This window comes from Drosophila willistoni (genome assembly GCF_018902025.1).
Source record: "Drosophila willistoni isolate 14030-0811.24 chromosome 2L unlocalized genomic scaffold, UCI_dwil_1.1 Seg139, whole genome shotgun sequence".
Taxonomy (NCBI): Eukaryota; Metazoa; Arthropoda; class Insecta; order Diptera; family Drosophilidae; genus Drosophila; species Drosophila willistoni.
The window spans coordinates 1,503,566-1,526,669 of record NW_025814046.1 but is presented as its reverse complement, the minus strand read 5'-3'; the positions used below and the strand labels follow the sequence as shown (position 1 = coordinate 1,526,669).

The window sequence follows — 23,104 nt, the reverse complement described above, 5'->3', positions numbered from 1 at the left end:
GGTTTGGCATAGGGATCGCTGTGTAATTTTATATTTTGGCTTTAGTACAGCGATCATGGTAGGGTGGGCGAATTTTTCTTTTGGGCGTCACTGACATCTGACCCCTTTCTTTTTCAGCAGCTGCGCTAAAAACGACGGTCTTTCTGTTCTCTTCTCATCCTTTTCTCTGTTCTTTTCTTTTTTTGTACGAAACGTTAAACCGAGTATAAGTAGTCTTAGTACGCGAATTTATTAATAAAATTTTCTACTAGCAGAGCGGGTAGTCTATCCATTCCCCCATCCCCCATTTCTCACCGACTAATTTGAGCCGAAACCAGCGCGTACACTTGATAGGTACTACCAGTTTCCAACAGCTCGCAGTAAACTTGTAGCAGGTTATATGTTACAATACAAAACCGATACATGCAAAAGAAAACTTATTAAATATGCTAATTGATTTCAGAAGAGCATCATACATCGTCAACACCTTTCAACCCAATAATTTGTAATTATTAAAGCTTATTCGATTCGATTTAAAATCAATGAATTGAAAACTTATTTAATAGCTTTTAAATGCAAATTTTAATTGAAAAGCACCGAAGCTTATATGCTCTCTTGATTAGTATTTCTTAGAATAAGTCTTTGATTAGCATATGAGAGATTATTTCTGTGATTTCAATAGAGAAATTTGGCAAGGCACTCGGTTACAAATTGTATTAAGATTAAGCTTTTATGAAAATTCAATACTCCAGAGTCTAGAGCGGGATACAATACAGGAAAAGGTAGTCTGGGCCGAGCAGATGCATTCTTCAATTTGGTAGTTTATTTATGCTTACTTGTACCTTATCTTCTTACCTTTATTACCTGTAGCTAAGCCCCATGCTTTCTTTCAACAGTTTTTTGTTGTTCCCAGCTTCTTGGTGGATGAATTTCATTATATCGTGAGAGAGCAACTTCCTCGCCTGAGAGCTACTTCCTCGCCTGAGAATTTATAACACTGAAGCAAAATAAAAAATTAAAATTGACAGAGAACATGACCAAAATCGATTGCCTCAATTAAATAATGTAGAAATCCTAGTACCAGTCTAAAAACTAAGCTAAACTGCGCACAAATGTAGGCAATACATTTTTGTCTCTATGCATTTGCTTTTCTTATTATTATAAGAATTGCTGCTAACACTGACAAAAACAAATGTAACGACAAAGTTGACAAAAAAAAAAGAGAGCAGTAAAGTAAGTTTAGCTCAACGAAAGTAATTTAGCTAAAAATGTAATCATGCCACAGCTGCCGCAGGGTATGCAACAAAAACAAAACTATAACCCTAACTATAAACTAGGTTTCTTCTCTCTCTAAAAAACACACACAAACGCACACACATACACTGATTGTTGAGATGATAATCTAAAAGGGGTGAAGATAAATATATTTGTTTTTTGTTTTTTTTTTGTTTTGCCTCACTTACCACTCGGACGATTTTAAATGTAATACCATCGATTAGCTGGCCAACAAAAACAATTGGATGACAGGCATCAAATATGCAAGTGAATTGAATAATGGTCAAATGGGAATTGACAATATAACAATGCAATAAAAAAAATATATATACATAGGTATATAAAACACAGCAATGAATAAAAGAGATGAAAATAACAACACAATGTAAAAACATCAACAAAATGAAAATGCATAGATAAATATTGACTGACGCCACTCGACAATATAAAATTTCAATTAATTATGGAGAGCTTAAAGGGCAATGTTTTAATTCTTTTTATTTCTCCCCTTTCCACACTTGTATTTTAATCTGTTGGTGTGTATTTAGAAACCAAAATCTCAATAAATCCTAAAATGAATACACTTAATGGCGACTACATTAGAGAAGGGATTTTAGAGGAAAGAAATTGAAAATTTTAATTTATTTAATTGCTAAAATTTAAGTAGACTTTAATACAACAAGAAAATTTAAATCTTGAATATTATTTTTTATATCCTAATCAAAAGCTTTTCTCAAATTTTCGTACTTATTAAGTAAAATGTTTTTAGACACTTTAATTAATTAAGTGCTTTAATCTTAGTGCTTGAAGATTTTGTCTTAAGATTTAAAGATTTCTTCTATTTAAAATGACCAAACTTGCTTGGTTATCTTGACTTTTTGAGCCTAAGGTTCCGTCACAAGTCATTCGACTTGTTCGACTCTGTTCAATTGGAAAAATAATGAGCATTTAAAGGAAATGCTTACATACGAGGAAATTGTTATACAAGTTTATATACGATCTGCTAAAGCGTTAATTTAAAATCATACACATTCAAATCATATGTATGCAATGGCCTATCAAAGGTGGGTGACAAATGGAAAATTTTCCATGTATGTGTTTTATAATTGAGCTAATTATTCTTCATTAATTAAAGCAAATTAGGACAGGTCAAACACTATAAAGCATATATGTACATATAGTGAAAGCAATCAAATTACAAAGGTGTACTGAAAATATTTTTGCTGTCCAAGCTCCTGGACGATTCTCTTTAACTTAATATTAGTTCATTTAGGTTTATTTTACTCAAAAATTTTCCCCTTATATATATACTCAGGCCCTACATAGATAAATATGTAGTTCAAAAAGTAGATCAACTTTTGTGCAGCTCCTTTTCAGTTATAGAAATAGTTAATCATGTCAAAAAAAAAAATTGAATAAAAACTAATATTGAAATTATGTTTAAATCAAGTTTCAGGATGCACGTCTATATCTAAGAATCTCACTTCAATCTCTTAGTAGGCACTTCCATCAAAAGAATACAATTTCGTTTCCAAAAGCGTTGAGTAATGGTTTTTTTGTATGCTAGGCGCGCAATTTTGAAATGCATTCAAAAAGTGTTACACTCGAGTGCCGCGCATTTATCACACATATACACATATAATGGAAAAAAATCACATTTAAATTATTGTTGCTTTTATGCCACTCCCTTACCCAGCAAGTTCGCCTCCGTCTGCCTAATACAAATAATATAAATTGTTATAATTCATCACTCAACTTAACTTTAGCAACGCGTCGCCTGCTGCTGCTGTTTCTGCTGATAAATTGATTGACTTCAATTCAATTGAATTGAATCTAGGCATAACAAATTATAATGCTTTTATATCGTATGAGTCTTATGTGTATATATATACATACATATATAGTACTTACTTTGACAATAAGCATGACAGACGTTTTATTAGGGTTTTTTCCAAAGAATTTTTGCTACTTTTTTTTTGGGGTTCTGTTAATTTACATGGCTTTTCATTGCTTATGCGGAGCACGACACAGCAGGCCGAATAAAAAATTACAAAATACAAAAAGAAAAGAACAAAAAGTCGGTCATAGAAAAGGACGAAGTTTCTATACTCTTGTCAATGTATCGTCACTCTACGTAATAGTGCCAGGAATGTTATGATTTGTGAATTAAAAATACCCCTCTTTAAAGGAATTTTCAACTTTGTTTTATCTACAAACAAACAAGCACTCATTTGTTTAAGTTTACACTTTTTACATCAAGCTGATATTTATTTATTTGAAAATAAATGTACCCTTTTGTCAGAGTATGACTGAAAAAAAAAATGAAATTGGAACTTTTGGAACTCTAACTGAGTGACAGGAAAATCACAAAATTCCATTAATTTTAAGCAGTCAATCAAAATTGCCAACTTGAAATCGATTATATTATGCTAATGAATATGGGCAGGCTAGAAAGCTAGAATCCTGCAAAAAGGAAGAACAAAGCAATGGTCCATGGTCGATAGCACATGGCACATGGCACATCCTCCATGGCTTGGCAATATATCTTACAATGCTATGAGATAAAGAAGTCATCATCAGTCATTATAATTTATTACAAATACAATTTGCTTCTACATGGCATAGTACATACATGACGTATGCGTAATATGCATTTCATTTTGTTTTACAAGAAACAAAAAATAGAATATGTGAAAACTCTTGTTGAGTGTCATTTAATTGCATTTTTTGTGCATATATTTATTAAGCTGTCACTCTAGTTAAACAAATGAAACTTTGCTTAATGGTTGATATACCAGCCTGCTATAGAGATCGTGTCAAGTGCTAAGTCAACTCAATTAATTGTTGATTTAAACTCTCACACACACACAAAGGCACCCATACACACACACATACACATACACTCTGGGACAGAGGCAATTGTTTGCTCTTCAACATCAACATGGCTCAAACAAACAATATTTGTTTATGCAAATTGCATTTAATTAATACATAAACAAATGATTTTCTGTTATCCTTGCTGCTCTTGTTATAGCACTTAAAGACACACACACAGACACACACAAAGACATACACACTTTTTTTTATGTATAAAGGAAATTTGAGCAGATTGTCTGTGAAATTTTTGAAATATGCGGTCATGTTGGCATTAATTTTCACACACACACACAGAGAGTGACAAGCCACAAAGAGAGACACACAGAGAAACCGCAGTTACAAAAATAACACCCCGAAATAACCTTTCAACCCAGTCAGTTACAAATATCTTTGTGGAGTAGTTAGCTAATGACTATATCATTTTCATCCTTACTTAAGGCCAACCAAACTTAAAGCCCACCAGCAGCAGCTTAGCAACATTCAAACGATATATACATATACGTTTCTATATGTATGTATGTATGAATGTATGTATAAGGTTTTCAAAACTCGTTTAGGCATGTTGCCCTCTAAACCAAATCAAACCAAAAAAAAAAAGACAGACAGACAAAAAACTACAGAGAGAAAATGTTACAAAAATAGTCTAAAAATAAATACATTTTCATTGTTGCAATATGAAATTTTGTATACTCTTTTTGCAAAAAAAAATTTACTTTCGAAAGATCTTCAAATTAAATAGTATTAAATCAAATCAAATAAGTTTAAAGGTCATGTTTAAATGTAGATGATTTAAAATGGAACAAATTAAATAATATATAAAGATCTATAATAATTATAAGTTATTTGAATTGAAAAATCTCATAAATCTATAAAATTAATTTATTTCCAAGGGTCTAATCTAACCTAACATATCTAGTTCCTCCTTTTCAATGCCATTGTATTCTATTCTATTCAAAAATATTTTCAAAAATTGTTTAGTTTCAAGTTTTAATAGCGTTGGAGGAAAGTTGTTAATTAATATTTAAAATTTCAGTAATTTAGTTCAATTTATTAGCTAAACTAACTAAACGATTAATAGGAGCCCATAGTCCTACTAAAGCTTTAGAACAAAATATTCAAGCAGCACTAATATTAGTCAAAGCAGTTCAAACTTAGATTTGATCTATTAATTTTTCTTAAGCATATTTTGGCTTATATTTTAGTTTTAACTATTAACAATTATGATGAATAAATAATGCATTACTTTATATTGATTTCAAAAAGATATATTATTAATCCAACAAATCAAGAGTCATTTATTTAAGATATAAAGTGTTCTAAGGCTGTCAAATTTTTGATAGGAAGATTTATATTAAATGACCGTCTTTATTTGTTATTTGAATTACCATATACCATAGATGTATATTGGATATGTACAATAAAATACTTTTTCTTTCTTTGACTAGAAAAGAAGTTGGGAAGAACTAAAATGATATCAATTTATAAGCCGAAGTCATTAAGAATAAACAAAATCTATGAAACTCAAACATACTTACCAGAAGGTTAATCTCTGAATTTAATAAAAAAATGCGTCAAATTACCACATAATTGTAAATGACAATGACATGAATAAAGATCAAAGAATAGAAAAATAAAAAAGAAAGAATGACTTATGAAAGAAATCTTTGGATTAAGTTCTTAGAATGGCAAAGACTTTGGTAAAGTCAAGGGACCTTATTACAACTAGATGTGAACCTGAATGCCAAGCTATAAAAATGGAAATTTGAAAAATGCCCCGGACACATACCCATACACACACACACACACACACACATGAATACATGCATATGAATGCCCCGTGTGTGCACACACAATCAAACACATACCTAAGCGTATACACAGTCATGTAAATCACCCAGACACACACATACATAAAACATGTTTTGGCACACAAACACATACAAAAAAAAAAGAAAAACGAAATACAGAATAAATTCTAACAACAAAGCCAAAAAAGAGAGAGAGAGAGAATCAAGAGAAAAAGGAAAATACAACAAGAAATGGGTAACGAAATGCTATGGGAAAGTTGTTAGACGGAAACCGAATATCGAACACGTTTCTTTACTTTGTCGCAATGCCATATGTGTGAGTGAATGAGTAAGTGAGCGGGCGGTCGAACGCCTAGATTTATGCAGCATTTTATTTACATTTTGTGCGCGTTTTACGTGCCCAACGCCTAGCAACCCCCCGTTACCCTACACTTAGCCTTTTGTTTATGTGTGCGTCCAAGTTTTAGCAATTGCAACTAAAATTGCTCTTGTTCATATTTATGTTACAGCTACTGGGCGGTGACTAACATTGATTACATCCACTCGAGAACAAGCAATCGTGTCTTCATGATGATCTTTTGTGTTTGGACAGCGGCCGTTATTGTCTCCCTGGCACCGCAATTTGGCTGGAAGGATCCAGACTATCTGCAGCGTATTGAACAACAAAAATGCATGGTCTCACAGGATGTGGCCTATCAGGTAAGAGAGAGAAAGAGAGTAACAAGAAAAACATAGTTAGTTGAGGCATGGCCAGGAAATAACCGTCATGGTTTATGGCAAATGAGTTTTCCTCCTTTTTTTTTTTTACAACACTTTCTCATTTTTGTTTTTCTCTTGTTCTTTGTGTTTGTCTGTGTCCAGGTTTTTGCCACCTGTTGCACATTCTATGTGCCATTGCTTGTCATTCTGGCTCTTTACTGGAAAATCTATCAAACAGCACGCAAACGCATTCACCGACGACGACCGCGGCCCGTCGATGTGGCGGTCAATAATAATCAGGTATGTTAAAGCGCATCGTATAATTGCCAAGCCGTAATCGAACATGGCGCAAGGCATGTTAACTCGTTTTCATATTAAATTGCTTAAGCAATATAAGTGTTCGAAAACAGGGTGACCATTTCCATTTCCATTTACATACTAACATGTCTTTGAAAATTCATTTTTAGACTAGGCATTATTTCTTTAGTACTAGATTTATTATTATAAATATGTTCAAAGTCTTGAAGATAAGTTTGGCATTGGCTTAACTAGAAAACTTATTAGCATTTCTATATATTTCTTTAAGCTTTGTTGTCTTAAGCTTCTGTATTTCTTTATCTTTCTATAACGTAAAGGATCAAGTGTAAGTGTAAGAGACACAGATTACTAAAACAATTAGTATTTAAAAAACTCTTTAAAACAAACTGAAGATAATAAACAGAACTAGAGAAGAGGAACTCTTTGGCTTTAATAATTGTATTGTTGATAAATCGTCACCATGTATGGACATTCAAATTTTGTGGCTATTGATATTCTTCCATCACTAATTAATCATTTGATTTGTTTATACAGAAAGAGCTTATTTATTGAGTTTCTGATTAATCTAAACAAATTAAACACAATACACTAAAACATATTACTAAGACACTAAGACCGATTACTGTGAAACACTCCGTTTATGAAATTGTATCCAAAAGACCAAAAAAAGAGTTTTATATTCGAGTAAAAAACTTAATTCGCTTGCATTGCAAGCTTTTATTAAAGAAGCTTTTCTTAAATTTAGGTAAAGATTTTTTACTACAAACCTAGAGGGGGAAAAAACTTACACATGAGGATGCAAACTTTAAAAACACCTGATACGTGTATGTATATAAATTTATGTACGTTATATGCAGGCACCCTGCCTGCTTAACTCAAACTCACAATTTCCAACCATTAACCGCACAATTTTCAATGCAATCCCTCCGAATCGTTGCAATTATGCACTCTAACGAAGTTTACCGCAGCAGCAGCAACCTAAGCCGCAAAATCGACCCGTAGATAAAGGTCACTCAGTGGTGGTGGTTGCCATGTTGGCGATGCCACTGATGTGATGGTCGTGAGGGTGATTTGGGTGGTCAGGCTGGTATTTGCGGCTTGGCTTGAATGTCTTGTGCTGGTCTTGACTTTATCTCTTAATCCCAAATGCAGATGCCGTAGAACTATGTGTATACCACAACATTTCGCCATTAAATATTTACATCATCCATATACATGCATACATAGATGTTTTCTTGGAGAGAAATATTTTCCAACCTTTTGGGAACAACAAGAGAGAGAGAGAGAGTACAAAAATAAAAAGTAATTAGGCTATTTTCAAGTTTAATGCTTTTGAAAATGCTGCTTAAAAATGCATTGACCAAACCCAAAAGAAACATTGTTAAGGTCAGGAAAAGAGAGTGGGTGAGAAAGATTAAAGTCATTTAGAAGTCAAACGAAAAGTTGAAGCGAAAAAGTGACAGCTTGTCCTTGTCTTTTGGTATTTGGCATTTGGGTTAAGTTAATACGGCAGCTGTCGGTCGGTCATCAACATGTGGCTAAGATGTGAGACAAATACACAAAGTTTTTACTACATATGAGAGCACAACAGACAAAAAAAAAATCATAAAGAATTGCAGTAATTTTAGTCATAGACAACTTGCTCGCTGGCCTTGCTAGAACAGTTAGGGTATTTGGAAAATATTATACTTACTTCTCGTATTTCTTATACTTTTTAGGCTTCTATCACATTTCGTGCTTGGATGTGAGGGATGGGCGGCTACTTAGCTTTGGCTTAGTGCTTTGACTAAATTGAAAATGACCATTTGACGTAGAAGAAGAAATGTTTGCGACCACTTACCTATCTACACCCACACAAGCATAGAAAGGAAGAGAAAGAGAGAGAGAGAGATTGAGATGGGAGATTGGGTGGATAGGGACGCATTCACTCAGCTTGAAGCTGGCAAAAAGTCATTGGAATCACAAATTCAATGCGCAAACAAGACAAGTTGTCCACTATTTGCCAGTTGTACACATGTCCTTGCCTTGTGTCCTGCCTTCATGTCCGGCCCATGTTGACTCTTAAATGCGTATGGGTGGATGTGTGTGTGTGTCTATGTGTATGTATGTGTTTGTGTCTATGTGAGCGCTTTAGTTACATGTCAACACACTTACATATATAGCACGCACGCATCCATTTAGTGTTCCTCCGAACCCCCGTCTTTCTAAATGACAGCCTGCTGCTTGTTGATTTTAAAATATATATACGTATATATTTTCTGTATATAAATTGTTCTATATACCCTACAATATATATGTGTGTGTATGTATGTGTCAAGTGTATAAATTTCAAGTTTACTGTGAACGAAAAGCAAAAAGTTTGTTTAAACACACAACAACGTATGATTTCATTAAATTGATTTTTAATTAAGCAAATGTTATCTTTTGTTCTTTTATTGAAATATCTCTTTAAAAGGCCATAAACCACAAAACAATCAGAAGCAAAAGAAACGATTAGTACTCTTACTTATAACAATCAATCTTATTCTTGGTAAATTCATTTAAAAATTAGAAATATTTTCAACAACAAAAAGCAATTGATTTAATGAATTGTTTTACTAAATGGATAAGTAACCATTATGAAAACTTCCAACAATTGACGTATGGAATTTATGATGACAAAGCTCAAAAAACAAAAAAACTTAAAACAAGTGCATTTATAATTTGTAAAATGTTTGAAATGCATGTTTCAAAGAGTCATTTGGTTAATAATCAGGGGTTTTTCTCTTTTTCGAGACGAGTTCAAACATAAACCAAGAGCAATTCAAAGCGAAATGTCTTGTAAATTAATGGTTTGAACGGAATTATCCACTAATACTTTGAATTGTTCTCAATCATGCCTCAAATCTGATTCCGACAATTATTTTTGTAGTCGGAAACGAGTATTGTAAGTATTGAAAAATATGTTAAAGCCTCAGAGTCTGAGATAATTTTTTTTCGATTTTACATTTTATATCAACTGGATTTGAATCTTTGGATTAGTTATTGCTCTCCAAGCCATTATACAGAAAGCGTTTTGCTATCAGAAATTCGATTTCTACTTAGATTTCGTTCATCTTTAGTGCCCAGAGCATAAAATATTCGTTGTAGCTTATGTGAGATTATGCTCGTTATTCACTGACTCCTGCTCTTTGTTATACTAACTAAATGCTTTCAAATTGAAAATTGCTTTTCCTTTAGCTTGACGAGGGTTTTTGCTATGGTTTGTGTTCTTTTCGTTCGTTTTCATTTTTCCTTTTTTTTTTTGGTTAAACAAAACAAATTTTTGCTTGGCAACCCGCTGTGAATTTTTTACTACTATTATATAAAGATTTGTTGCCCAGCATTTTGAACATAAATTTCAGTTAATTGCATTCCCATTTGCATTGCAGCTTAATGTGTATAAATGAAAAACGAAAAAAAAAACGACAAACAGAGCGTAATCATTTTGTAAAATTTTAATTTGAAATCTAAACCAAAAGAGGCGATGAGGGGTTTTGATGTGTATGTGTGTATATGTTTGTGTTTGTAATTTTAATTGGAATGTAGTTTTATTAGGCTCGCAACAGGATATGACATTGATTTTGCAATTAACGTAATAAGCATATATGTTTGTGTATATATATATATAACTATACATAGTTACGATATGATGTGGCAATTAGACAAATTAAGCGAACATGTATAATTTACCTATTGACAACAACAAAAATACAACTACAACAGCAAAGAGAAGATTAGTTACACTTAACAAAAACATTAATAACAATAATTTAACATTAAAGAGACCCTCAAATGAGCGGAACAAAATGAAAGATGTGCTGGAAATGGAAAAGGTGGTGATAATGTCCATTTTTAGGCTACGCCTTGACCACTTGAGCATCATCACAATTACATTTGCAACAGAAGCGACATCAGCTCGAATTGATTGCTCTCAGATATTGACATTATTCTCCTGAATGACAAACAACAGACAAGAATAAGAAACATATTTGGCCAGCTGTGGCATATACATAGACACATACGCCCATACACATATACACAAAGACGCCGTGTGGCATGGCATTGTCACGTTGTAAGAGCAAACAAAATATATGACCATAAAAAGACGACCAACAAAATTCAAGGGACACATTTCTTTCTTTCCTTTCTGTTTTTAGTCTTCTTGCTGCTATTATTAAGCCAAAAATCAAATATTTGGTCATTTAATGTGGGTTGAAATAAATTGCACTAGAGCTTTGATACAACATATGTCTTACAGTAAGAGAAAGAAAAGAGAAAGCAAAAAAGCATAAGATGAAACGGAAACGGAAACAAAACAAAAAAAACAAAGAACCAAACAAAAAAAGACAATTAAATAAGAAAACAATTTACATAAATTAGCCAAAGTGCCAAAATGGCAAGGACCAAGTACCGTTTATGCAAACGCTTAAATAAATGTGCAGACACACACACACACACAAACACGCACTCAAACACACACAGCTGACAGCATATCTACATAAAATACACATTGAGCTTAGGTTTTGCTAGTAAGTATGCTACACTTTTTTCTCTGCTATAGACTTGGAGAGACTTGGCTTATCGCTTTTATCTATTTCCATATGTGTGTGAGTTTGTGTATGCGTATGCTCTTGATATTCAATGTTTGCCTTAGTATTTAAATAACATTCAAGTGCCATATAGTTTAGTTTTCGAACCAAGTGACAGCAATTCCCAATGCGAAGCTAAATAAAAGCGGCAAAACTTTTGCCAATTGTTTTGCCAAAACGCTCATTTCATGGAGTGTCTCTGTGTATAGATATACATATGATTGTGTGTGTGTTAGTATGGAACAAAAGTTATCAGATATATAGATATATACTTATACATATGTATGGCAGAGTCATTGATTGCCCGCATTGAAAGCATTGAAATTGTCAACACAATACGAAAAAGTAACAGGCAATAATGCTGACTGAGAATTTAATTAGCCAGGCTCAAAAGAATTATTACCCTATATCCATAAATATTCTCTGAAAACATCTTCTTTCTTAAATCTCAATTGCTCCATTTCATTTTTGACCTTAACATCTTAGACATTATTTATTAATTTTCATACACAAGGTTGCATAATCTCCATGGGATTACTCACCGACGAATGTACTTTGTATATGTGCCTAATTAAGCCTAAAATCTTTAATATTTAATAAGCTATCTGGTCATCAATGTCCCTCCACTTGAAGTAAACACATTCTTCTCTTCAATCCAAGCAATTTCACTTTTGTCTTGCCCACAAAATGAAGGTCACCATGCATGCGTATAGAGGCTAGCAAATCCATTTAATACTATTTGCGCAAATATTCACACCATATTTCCCGTATAGTGTGGAAGGGGGGCAGCATGGAAAAGAGGCGGTCAGAGCACACACTTGAAACCCTTTTTGGTTGAAGTTTCCGCACACGAAAGCAAAATCAGCATAATTTTATTTATTTAAAGCAATATCGACTTTCCAAAAAGGGTCAACAGACCAACGACGACGACCAAGATGACGACCAAAGATGACGATGAGGCAAAAGGTTTGACTACTCAATTACTTTAATTTGGTGGGATTGAAGGCGACGACAAGAGCGATGACAAAAAAAAGGCAGCAGCAACACAAAATGTCGTATATAGCTATACGAACTTTAAATACTCTTAACAAAGAAGCAGATTGTTATGAAATTTCTACAAACTTCTCTTACTTTATGCAGTATCCAATTAAAGCTAACATGATATGAAATTATATCTAAATGTTGTAATTTTCAAATCTTGATGATTTATTAAGTTTGGTATTCTGTAATGACCTTTAGAGAAACTGACTTTAATTACAAAATATGTACTTTCATTTATCTACTAATTAATCTGTGTATACGAAAATTATATTCCACTGACTTCTATTAAGTAATTATTTATACACATTAGGCTAGTATTTTGTTGGTTAACATCAAATACCAAACATACATATATCAATGGGGAAAAAATAACAAATATTGTTTACTTATTGCGGACATTACGCATACGACATGTTGTATCGAAACATTGGCAAGTACAATTTTTGCTGGTAAAACAACCAGTCAAATGAAAATATTTCTTACTGAAATCATTATTATTGAGTGGAAAGTAAACTATTTATGCTTTTCACCTACTACTTCAAATCGTCAGGTCAATTTTCTCAGCAAAAAATTTTGCGCAAGAGTATTTCCAGAAGAAATAAGAAAAAAAACGGAAAGAAAGGAGAAAAAAAGGGATACGCGGTTGTGCAAAAAATCAAAGAGGTCAAGCGCTGGAAGCAGTCAAATGTGAAATTTATTTTTACCCCGGCGCTGCAGGATTCAGGATCTGTGAGCCCTTTTGGGAACAGAATAACAGCAGTAGCAGCAGCAGCAACAGCAGCAGCTACTGAGAATGGAGCATGGGAATGGAAATCGGCATAGGGATTTTTTCTTCATAGCCCCGTGACTGTAACAAATACACACAATTTATTTTACGGACAGACCGGACCACTCATTCGTTCGGAGTATCCTCTCCACTTACATATGCATATGGGTAAAAGGGCACAGACTGACTGACTTCCATCTCCATCTCCGTCTCCTCTGATATGCGTACAAATTGCGGTTTATTGAAGCGTAAGGCAGAAAATGCAAATTGTACGCTTTTGTTATTCATTTTAATGCTGTGCCAAAAAAGTATGAATTTAATTTCAGGTCAAACAAAATCGATTTTCTACACCCGAAAAAACTAAAAACAAATTCCCTTCCTCACTCCTCACACACTCACTCACTCACTAACTGTGCGCTTGGTTTCTATCTAATCTATTCACAGCCCGATTCAAGTGCGGCAACGGCAACAGATACGAAACTTAATCGACTGAGGCTACGCCTTGGCAGATTCTCAACGGCCAAGAATAAAGGCGGAAGTGGAGCTACAGCCTGTGGTGGCGGCGCCAGCGGCACCGCTCTGGGCCTGGTTGAAGGCAACTCAACGAATACGGTGAATACAGTGGAGGATACTGAGTTCAGTAGCTCGAATGTGGATAGCAAAAGTCGCGCTGGCATTGAGGTAACAGCAAACATACTAACAGCTATGGGCAACTTTTGGTTTTTTTGGTTGCTTTTCTTCTTTTAAAGCAAAAGCAACAATCTCATAACGCCTGACATGTGCCCAACGATCTGAGCAGTAAACTGAGGCTACTACTGCTTTGGCTTCAACTTTCAGTTTGCTTCCTGCTTCTCGGTTTTTATCCTCTCATTTGGCAACGACTCACGTAGGCTGACCAAAAATAAACTCACGCTTTTTCGTATAGTATGTGTGGCATATGTATATGAAGATTCACTTGGGGCATGGCAAATGATTTTTCCCCTTGGTTACCTTTTTTAGTAAATTTTCGTTTTGTTTTCCTGTTTGTTTACAATGTTGCTCATTAAGCCCTTTTTTCCCTATCATAAAGCAGATGGCAAATTAGACTACTACTCATATGAAATCCATGTTCATTGAATAAATTAATTGTGTCGTGTAAATCTGTTGGATATTTTTAATAATATTAATGTTAAAAATATTACTATTCATTTTTTTTCAAGCATTTTCATGTATTTTCATTCTGGACAGAGACGGATCCGTGAGGATTCCTGGCAAATAATTAGCTTTTGGGTTTAAGCTTCTTATTCTTTATAGATCATGTATCGATATTATAGATATCCTATTTTGACCACCCCGAAATTCTTTTGAAGATCCATTTTTGAACCTGAAGCTAGCTAATCGCAACGTTTAAGAAAAAGCAATAAGGTCGAAGTCTTTTCCAATCTAAACGTGAAGTTATATTTTCTAAGAAGTACAAACTGTACAAAAATAAACTTAAATCTTTTGCTACCGATAGTAATTTCTATAGTGGTTATAGTCTTGAGAAAGTTCATCTTCATCATCAATAGATAGATTCCTTATATAGTTTTTACTTTTCAGTATGGTGCTTAATTCAAAATGCAACACAAAACGTAAATTATTTTCTGAATGAAAAGACATTTTCACTTCAATTTTTCTGTTTTTTTACTTTACAATTGAGATTCAACTATTATTGTTTTTCAAACTCATTTGACTTTGAGAATAACAATATTTTTATTTCCCCTAATAATTTTCAAATTGATGTTCTTTGAGCTTTCAGCCATAATATTGTTTGTTATCTTATTTTTTTATCCGTTTATTGGACGTTAGACGTTTTAAGTCATTGTTTTCTAAGCTCTTGAGTTTTACCATTAAAATCATTCTTTGCCAAAGGCAAATGCATAAAGCCATAACTGTGGGTAGATATACAAAATTTTATTTGAAATTGCTGGCAAGGTAATCACATAATTTAGTTTTTTACTACATTCAAAATTCTTCAATGTTTTGCCAACTAATGCTGACATCTTTTAGGGACTGATTGTGAGGTCAAAGAGCTAAAAATATTACCTATGTAATACAGAAACTTCATTTAAATCCTTTTTTATGATGAGCAAACAATTGAATAAAAAATGCCAAGTTCTAAAAATGAAAAATGGAAAATCTAATTAAAATTCTGTCAATCAATTTCTTTTATTAGCCATTTTGTTGCTATGCAAATATTGCCCAACTTAAAAAAATTATTAAATAGTTAAATTCAAATCATCAATAGGTTTTTTTTCACTTTTTAACAAACATATTAGCAATTAGACTTCAGCTTTAATAGCTTTAATAAATTTGTCTATACTTTTCATGAAAAGTAAATTTTAATTAAATTATTTTACTTGCCTAATGTTTAAAAAAACAAAAGCAATTGCACCTCTTTGCTTTTATCTTTTAATCGACTTTTACATTTGTAATTTACTAAATATTATTATTATTTTTCGTAACAATTTCTCTCAAAGATCATAACAAATATTTAATAAAAACAATTAAAATGCAATTAAGATAAGCTATTTAGGGCGGTCTTAATACCAAAGCAGAGACTAACAGAATTTAATTACAAAGAATCATAGCGAGGTCTGAGTTGACTATTTTGCCATTAATTAATAGGGGATGACTTTTTTTTGTTAACACAATAAATTAATCAGGTAAAAGCATCGTTTTGCAACAACAAAGTTTTTAAACAGTTTTGTTTTCCTAAAAGTTCTATATCTTTATTTTCTACCTACAATCATTCAACTTAAAACTGTATATAAAATGTGTTGGTTTTCAAATAGTAGCAGTTTTGAGTCTTAAAACCACATTGTTAATTAAAAATTAATCATACTTACATTTGTTTTTTAAACGAGAGATTTCAGTTTTTCCTTATTCTTACTGACTTCATTCTTACTCATTTGTATTGACTTAAAAATCAAATAAAGCTCATAAAACGAAGACCTATATTTGATTACACCCCAAGGGCAAATTTCTTGCAAGTGTATACATAATTCGGTCATTATAAAATACAAAGAGTCATTTAATTTTTTATTTGTTTTTATATAATTTGATATTTGCAATTTCATTAATCTGCCAGAATGTCAGTCATTTCCATGCTAAAATTGCGTTTATCAATTGAAAATTAAAAAGAGATGAAAACGTTATGTGACAAGAAGGTACGGAGAAGAAGTGTTGAGGTGGGGGAGGGGGAGGGGAAGGAGAAGTATGGCGTAATGTTTATTGCATTTTGATGCGATCAAGCGCAAATCCTTAAATTGCATAAATAAGTATAGCCTAGGTAGCTTGGGGGCCACTTGAGACGCAAATCCAAGAGAATTACCCAACCCAACACCCAAGGCAAAAAAAAAAAAAAAAAGAAAAAAAATCCTAAATTCAGCCAGTCAACCAGACGACAGAAAAATGTCAGCGATAAAATGCAGGCAAAAAGCTTATTTTTGGTTTATATTGAGTAAAGGAGAAGATGAAGTAAGAGAAGGCTAAAGCAAAATTTTGTATTTAGCCGCATTTTATGTACTTCAATTTCGGGGGCAATTTTATGGCTAAAAAATAAGCCAGCAGCAGCATTGGTAGGGCGCACACACACACACACGCACACATATACATATATACACATTCAATAATAACACACATTAAAGTAAAGGCAAAAACGAAACCATAAAAGAGCAGAGCCAAAATAAATTGCTTGAACGTTTTGTTTGCATTGCGCCGCCATCAGACTGGTTGGCTTTCTACCTTCTCCACCCCCTCCCTCTCCCCCTTTAAGCAGTATAGAAGAAGGTGGCAAAGTAAAGTCGAGTGGCCAAAGGTCAAGAGCTCGCACACACAAATCGCCAGGTTCGTGCCGGTTAAGTAATAGCAAAGTCAAATATAAGCTGTGACAAGGATACGGCTGCCACATGCAAAGAGAGCCAGGAGAGCCAAGAGAAGAAATCAAATGAAAACAAAACACCAACAGGAATTGGCATACAAATAAGGGAATAGGAATTGAAATTGTTAGATACATCGGTAGCGGGCCAAGAAAAGGGGATTAAGAAGCGTAGGCATGCCTGGCCATGTGACCCAGAGGAGTAAAGATTCTAGTCTTGAGTGGGAGTATGGGGTAACCTAACAAGGCACTCAATACGCTTGAGTAATTGAAGAAAATATGTTGATGGCTTATAGCTAACAGCTTTCGTTTCCATTCGCTTGGCCATAACAACAGCCAAACAAAACCAAACCAAAAAAAAAAACAACACGAAACTAAGGCCGAAAAGAGGCAGAGGGTCAGCGGACTAACGGTGGCAAGTTGTGTTTTGTATTTGCCTTTGCTTTGCTTTGCCGCATCCTCCTTAAATTAAATATTTACTTGGGAAATGCTTTTAATATGTATGCGTATGTGTGTGTGTGTAAGTGGACAGAGAAATAAATAAACACACACATACTGACACCCACACCCACATCCACCATGGCCAAAAGCAAATATATAAATTTATTATTGTAGTTCTGTGTTAAATATGAGCGAAAAAAAGGAAAGCAGGAGAAGCCAGACGGCACAATTTGGGTAGAGCTGAACATTCATTGGAACTTGGTCAAATAGTAGTAGCCACTACCTTGATTCAAACAAAACTATTCTATACTCTTGTAAATTGATACCACATAGTAAATACAATAAATGATATCTTAATTGCCATAATCTTTGTTAATAATCAACAAGTATTATCAAATAATTCTTGCTAATTCTACGTATTTTCCTCAGACTAGTTGATTTCTAGCCGATTTTAAGATGTTATATCGCAATTTGTTTTTGGGTTTGGTGAATCATACCAAAAATTTCAAACAATTTTTTGTAATTTGCCTCAGACTATATTATACTTACTTTGTAAGTTCTACTAAAGAATTAAATTTGTTTCCACATGAACTTAAATAACACCTTTTTGGACCACATTTTACTGGAGTTGAATTAGTTGCTTATATATTTAGAGGAAATATTTTGAAATGTTATAAAGTTTTTCGATTTGTTTGGATAAAAATTGCATATCTAAGCTTCGTTAGTTCAACTAACTAACCTAAAAGTTTCCCCCTATTCGCATTCTATCAATGAGTTAGAATTGAAGTTATGTATATGTCTCCAGCTCTAGTTTAGTTACACCCTCTAGACAGTAGCTAAACGTGAATAATCAGAATGAAGACATTATTTATGTTATTATTTATTAATTTTTCATCCTGTTAGGGTCTTAAAACTAAATTACAAAACAAAAATTTTCAAATGTTTCATCCTCTTATAGTCGACCTCGAAATTTGCCTTCAAATTGGAATTGTTAAATATTTTTGTTTATTAAATTTAAGTAAATACTTATTTATAAGCATAAATATTAATACACATCAAATAAAACAGATATCCGAATGTATATGCTTCAAAGCAAATGCATTCATTAATGCAAAGGACTCTTTGAGAGTTTAGTGAGAGGAAAAAGTAACAAATTTCCTATAAGTCAATGTGGACGGCAGTAGAAATAAATCGAAACAAATAAACATTTCTCTGGAGTGTAATGCGGCAGGGGAGTAGGGCGATAGGGATGGAGATTGGGTGCATATAAAAGAGGGCCGGAAAAAAAACTGAAAATCTAGAATTTTCACTGTAGCAAAGTTTATCCATGAGAGAGCTCTATAGCCCTTAATTATGAACAAAGAAGATTAGTTATCAATTCACAACTAGAAAGAGGGGAAAAACCAGAACAACCATCCGGTATAATGCACACACACACACTCACACCAAAACCAATACCAATACAAACATACACAATACACATATTGACACACTCATTTCCCTAATGCAAAATCCATTTTCATTTCTGGTTTTTATTTTCCAACTGCATTTTTTCTTTGTCCCCCTTTTCACTTATTGGTTCATTGTCATTCCATTGTTCGTCTCATGGCCTGTAAATTAAACTTCTTCTGGACTTTTTTTGCAATTGAAAAGTTTGTTGGCTTGTTGCTTTGATTTTTTCTTCCCCCACTCTATGGATCTCGTTCTCTTATATTAAAAATTCACAATGTTCGAAAAAGGGAACCAAAAACGAAATTGAATATGGCCACAACTATTTGTTTGTATTTGTGGCATACACCCACACCCTAGCCACACACAGACACATACACATAGAGATACCCAAACACCGAATGACAATGACAATAGGTTACATGTGTTTCTTATTTCTCTCTAGTTTTTTTTCTCCTCTCTCAATGCTTTTGTGTCATGGACAATTTGCCAATGGCCATTGAATTTGATGACCTATAGTGTCCTGGAACCTGAACCTGAACCCGAATCTAACTACATACACACCCAAACCGAGAGTTCGACTGACCTTACATATGTCTTGTCATTGTGGTGGGTGGGTGGATGGGTTGACTGGGATGGGTTAGTAAAAATGGGAAATGGTCGCAAATTGAAAATGCATTTCTCTCATTTTTATTTGTAACAAATTTGAATGTCTTCCTGTCACTCTTTCTTGTACAAAATAACAATCTCTCTATTTATATACAATAGTTCAAAGAATCAAAGTCATTGAAATTGTAACTATGCGACAAGCCATTAACTGCAAAAGTTGTAATTGACAATCGAAATGTTTGTTACAAAAGGAAATTTAATTTGTTTCACAGTCCAATAATTTAACTTTAAGTTGTGGGCAAAATATTTTAAAATGGAAACAACTTAATGTTTCAAAAAACTTTTAAATGAGTCAAATATTTTCAACAAAATCATCGGAGTGCACTCTTTTACTTCCTGATGCTATGTATAAGAGAAACACTTGTCTTGCTTTAGTTGCCTGTTTAAAATACTTTTTTATACCCTTATAAGTTCCTTATTGTTCGTCTGTCCCTCCTTCCGTATATACGCCCATCCGTTCAATTCAAAAGCTATTGGGACGAAACTTAGAACTTTGACTTTTTAATTCATGTGTGAGATAAAGTATACAAATCGGTTGAATCTGCCCATAATATCATTTAGTGCTATACGAAAAATCAGCGAAAAATTTACCTATGAGATAGTTTTTAGTCCCCAAATTTCAAAATGATCGGATAAATAGACTAGATAGATGGTTTTAATCCCTTTAAACTTTAAACTAATTCTTAGCTTTAAAAAATTCTACAACTATTTAAAAAGTATTTTCTGTGTTTAAAAAATTAAGCAACGTTCTAAAATAACAAAAATTTTTATTTTGATGCTACAAAAAACAGAAAAGAATAAATGTTTAATATGAAACTATGACAGTTCTGATCCGCTGTGAGAGAAGAAAAAAAATTCTGAATGATCCAATAAATATTATTGCAAATACTCCTATGTGGCTCTAAAAATTTGAATGATTTTAATTTAGGTGGTCAGAAATAATCAGAAATACCCAAGAGGTTACCAAAACAAAAAAGACCTAAAATCCAGATTTGCTTCTTTTCTATATTTAAACTAACACATACATTGCCAGGTTTAGCGAAAATGCCGCCAAAAATATATAAAATTTTATGCTCTTTTGACGATTTATTCCACTTTATAGCACAGAGAGTCCATTTTAAACTCTATTCACCACCAAGATAAGTAGTTTTTAAGGCACATTGTACACGGAAAAAAAGAGTTTAAAGCATAATAAGATTAAATTGCCAATAACTGCAAGGATATATAAAAATACATAGGTAAAGCCAAAATTGGTTTCTGGATATTTATTTTTGATTCCGAATTGTTGCCAACCAAATTGAGCTTTAATATCCGTCTCCATCTCCTCTCGTAGACACAATTTATAACACATAAAGTTGATTTTAGCACTTTGCGCTCCTGCACATAATGCGGTAAGGTGGCTTGAGGAAAGGTAAGGTAAGCAAGGGGGTGTGGCGTGTTGGGGTCTACGTTCACTTGGCCACTTCCGCTTGGCTCACACCTCACGGGATGGCTCACAGCCGGCTCAAATTACAGGTGATTATAGGAATTTTAGTGCTAGACAAGCCGTTTCACATCAGCCTCGACCTTCCCATCGTCGACATTCACTCTCACATAACCCCCTAAAGTAGGCTACTTAAATATGCAGCAACCAGCAAATTGGCGACGCCTGATAAATTGTAGCCCCCCAAAAGTGGAAGTCCTGCGAGTCCAGAGGTTAAGAATAAGCGTGGCTAGAATAAATATTTATACAGTAATTTTTATTTATTTAAACAGCATCAATTTGTGTCCTCCTCCGGGTGAAAATTGGGACTAGTCCCGTGAGCTATAAATAAATTTATGAATCCAATTGAAATGATCTGTGGTCTGTGTGGCGCAGATTTAAAATGCTAATTTTGCCACACAAATTGATGAAATGGAAACCCTTTTATACTCCAATTCTCTGTCTCTCTCATTTTGCAGGCTCCTAGCACTTCAGGCGGTAGTCAGATAGCCACTGTGTCCCACCTGGTGGCCCTGGCTAAACAGCAGGGCAAGGCAGCAACCAAACCACTCGCGACTACTCCAGCAGGTGGTGAGAAGGCAACAGAATCAGGACAGACAAGCGAGAGGGAGGCGACAACCACAACCGCAACATCAGCAGCGGTATTGACGGATGGTCACAACGAGCAGAATCAGGCGAACGGCGAGGCTGGAGCGGCAGCAGAAGCCGCGACGGCATCGGCATCCGCTGATGGTGTTGTTTCAGCCTCCTCTTCTGCGGTGGAGGTGCTCGAGGATCCGCATTTGCAACAGCAGTTGGAACAAGTGCAGCAGCAACTACAAAAAACTGCCAAAACTGCTGGCGGTGGCGGCGGTGGAGGTGGTGGTGGTGGTGCCAGCACATCAAATGCCACAACAATTACATCGATATCAGCGCTATCGCCCACAACGCCACCACCGCCGCCGCCGCCAGCATCCACCCAGGCCTCAGCTGGACCCATGACAGCCAAGACCAGCACGCTGACAAGCTGCAACCAGGCACATCCGTTATGCAGTTCAGTGAGCTCTGTTCCCGTGACGCCCGAGACGCGGACTAAGCAGCCGCCAACTGCCTCACCGGCACCCACAACCCACCATCAGCATCAGCAACAGTTGTCCAGCATAGCCAATCCCATGCAGAAGGTGAACAAACGGAAAGAGACGCTCGAGGCGAAACGGGAACGGAAGGCAGCCAAAACATTAGCCATCATCACGGGTGCCTTTGTCGTTTGCTGGCTGCCATTCTTTGTCATGGCCCTGACCATGAGCCTGTGCAAAGAGTGCGAAATGGCAATTAGCGACACGGTCGCCTCACTCTTCCTTTGGCTGGGCTATTTCAACTCCACCTTAAATCCGGTAAGCAAAGAGTTTTAAGTTTTACTGAATATCATACATGTTTAGCTTTAAAGTGTTGCCTAGTTAATGATTAGGGTAACCAGTGTTGGGAAGTGAAACGAAAAAACTATAAGATCCATGTATTTGTTAAGCAAGTCTAATTTTTTAACTACTTCAACTACTTTTATTCGAAAAAAATCAATTTAAAAAATCAGGCTTTTATCCAAACTCACATTAATTTAAGAAAAGTAAATGTAAAATTGGTTCTAAATCAAACTACTTTATCATATATAGCTTTTTTAAAAAAATTTTGATTGGTTTTTCATTAAGATTAAATTCCATAATTTATGCTGAATAACATGAATTTTCAACAAAAATAAATTCAAACTAACAGATATTTTAGTAATTAAACTTACACTTTCTTAAAGATGTGAAATTC

General features: G+C 34.2%; 1 protein-coding gene across 2 annotated transcripts in view; it reads left to right on the top strand.

The window, feature by feature from the left end:
• LOC6638429 (5-hydroxytryptamine receptor 2A) overlaps positions 1 to 23,104 on the top strand; it is an 88,845-nt gene that overhangs the window by 64,064 nt on the left and 1,677 nt on the right. For both annotated transcript variants that reach the window (XM_023177423.2, XM_047009469.1), the window contains 4 exons: positions 6,449 to 6,638; positions 6,801 to 6,938; positions 13,818 to 14,054; positions 21,772 to 22,686. In XM_023177423.2, coding sequence (XP_023033191.2) covers positions 6,449 to 6,638; positions 6,801 to 6,938; positions 13,818 to 14,054; positions 21,772 to 22,686 — 1,480 coding nt within the window. The remainder of the gene's footprint in view (positions 1 to 6,448; positions 6,639 to 6,800; positions 6,939 to 13,817; positions 14,055 to 21,771; positions 22,687 to 23,104) is intronic.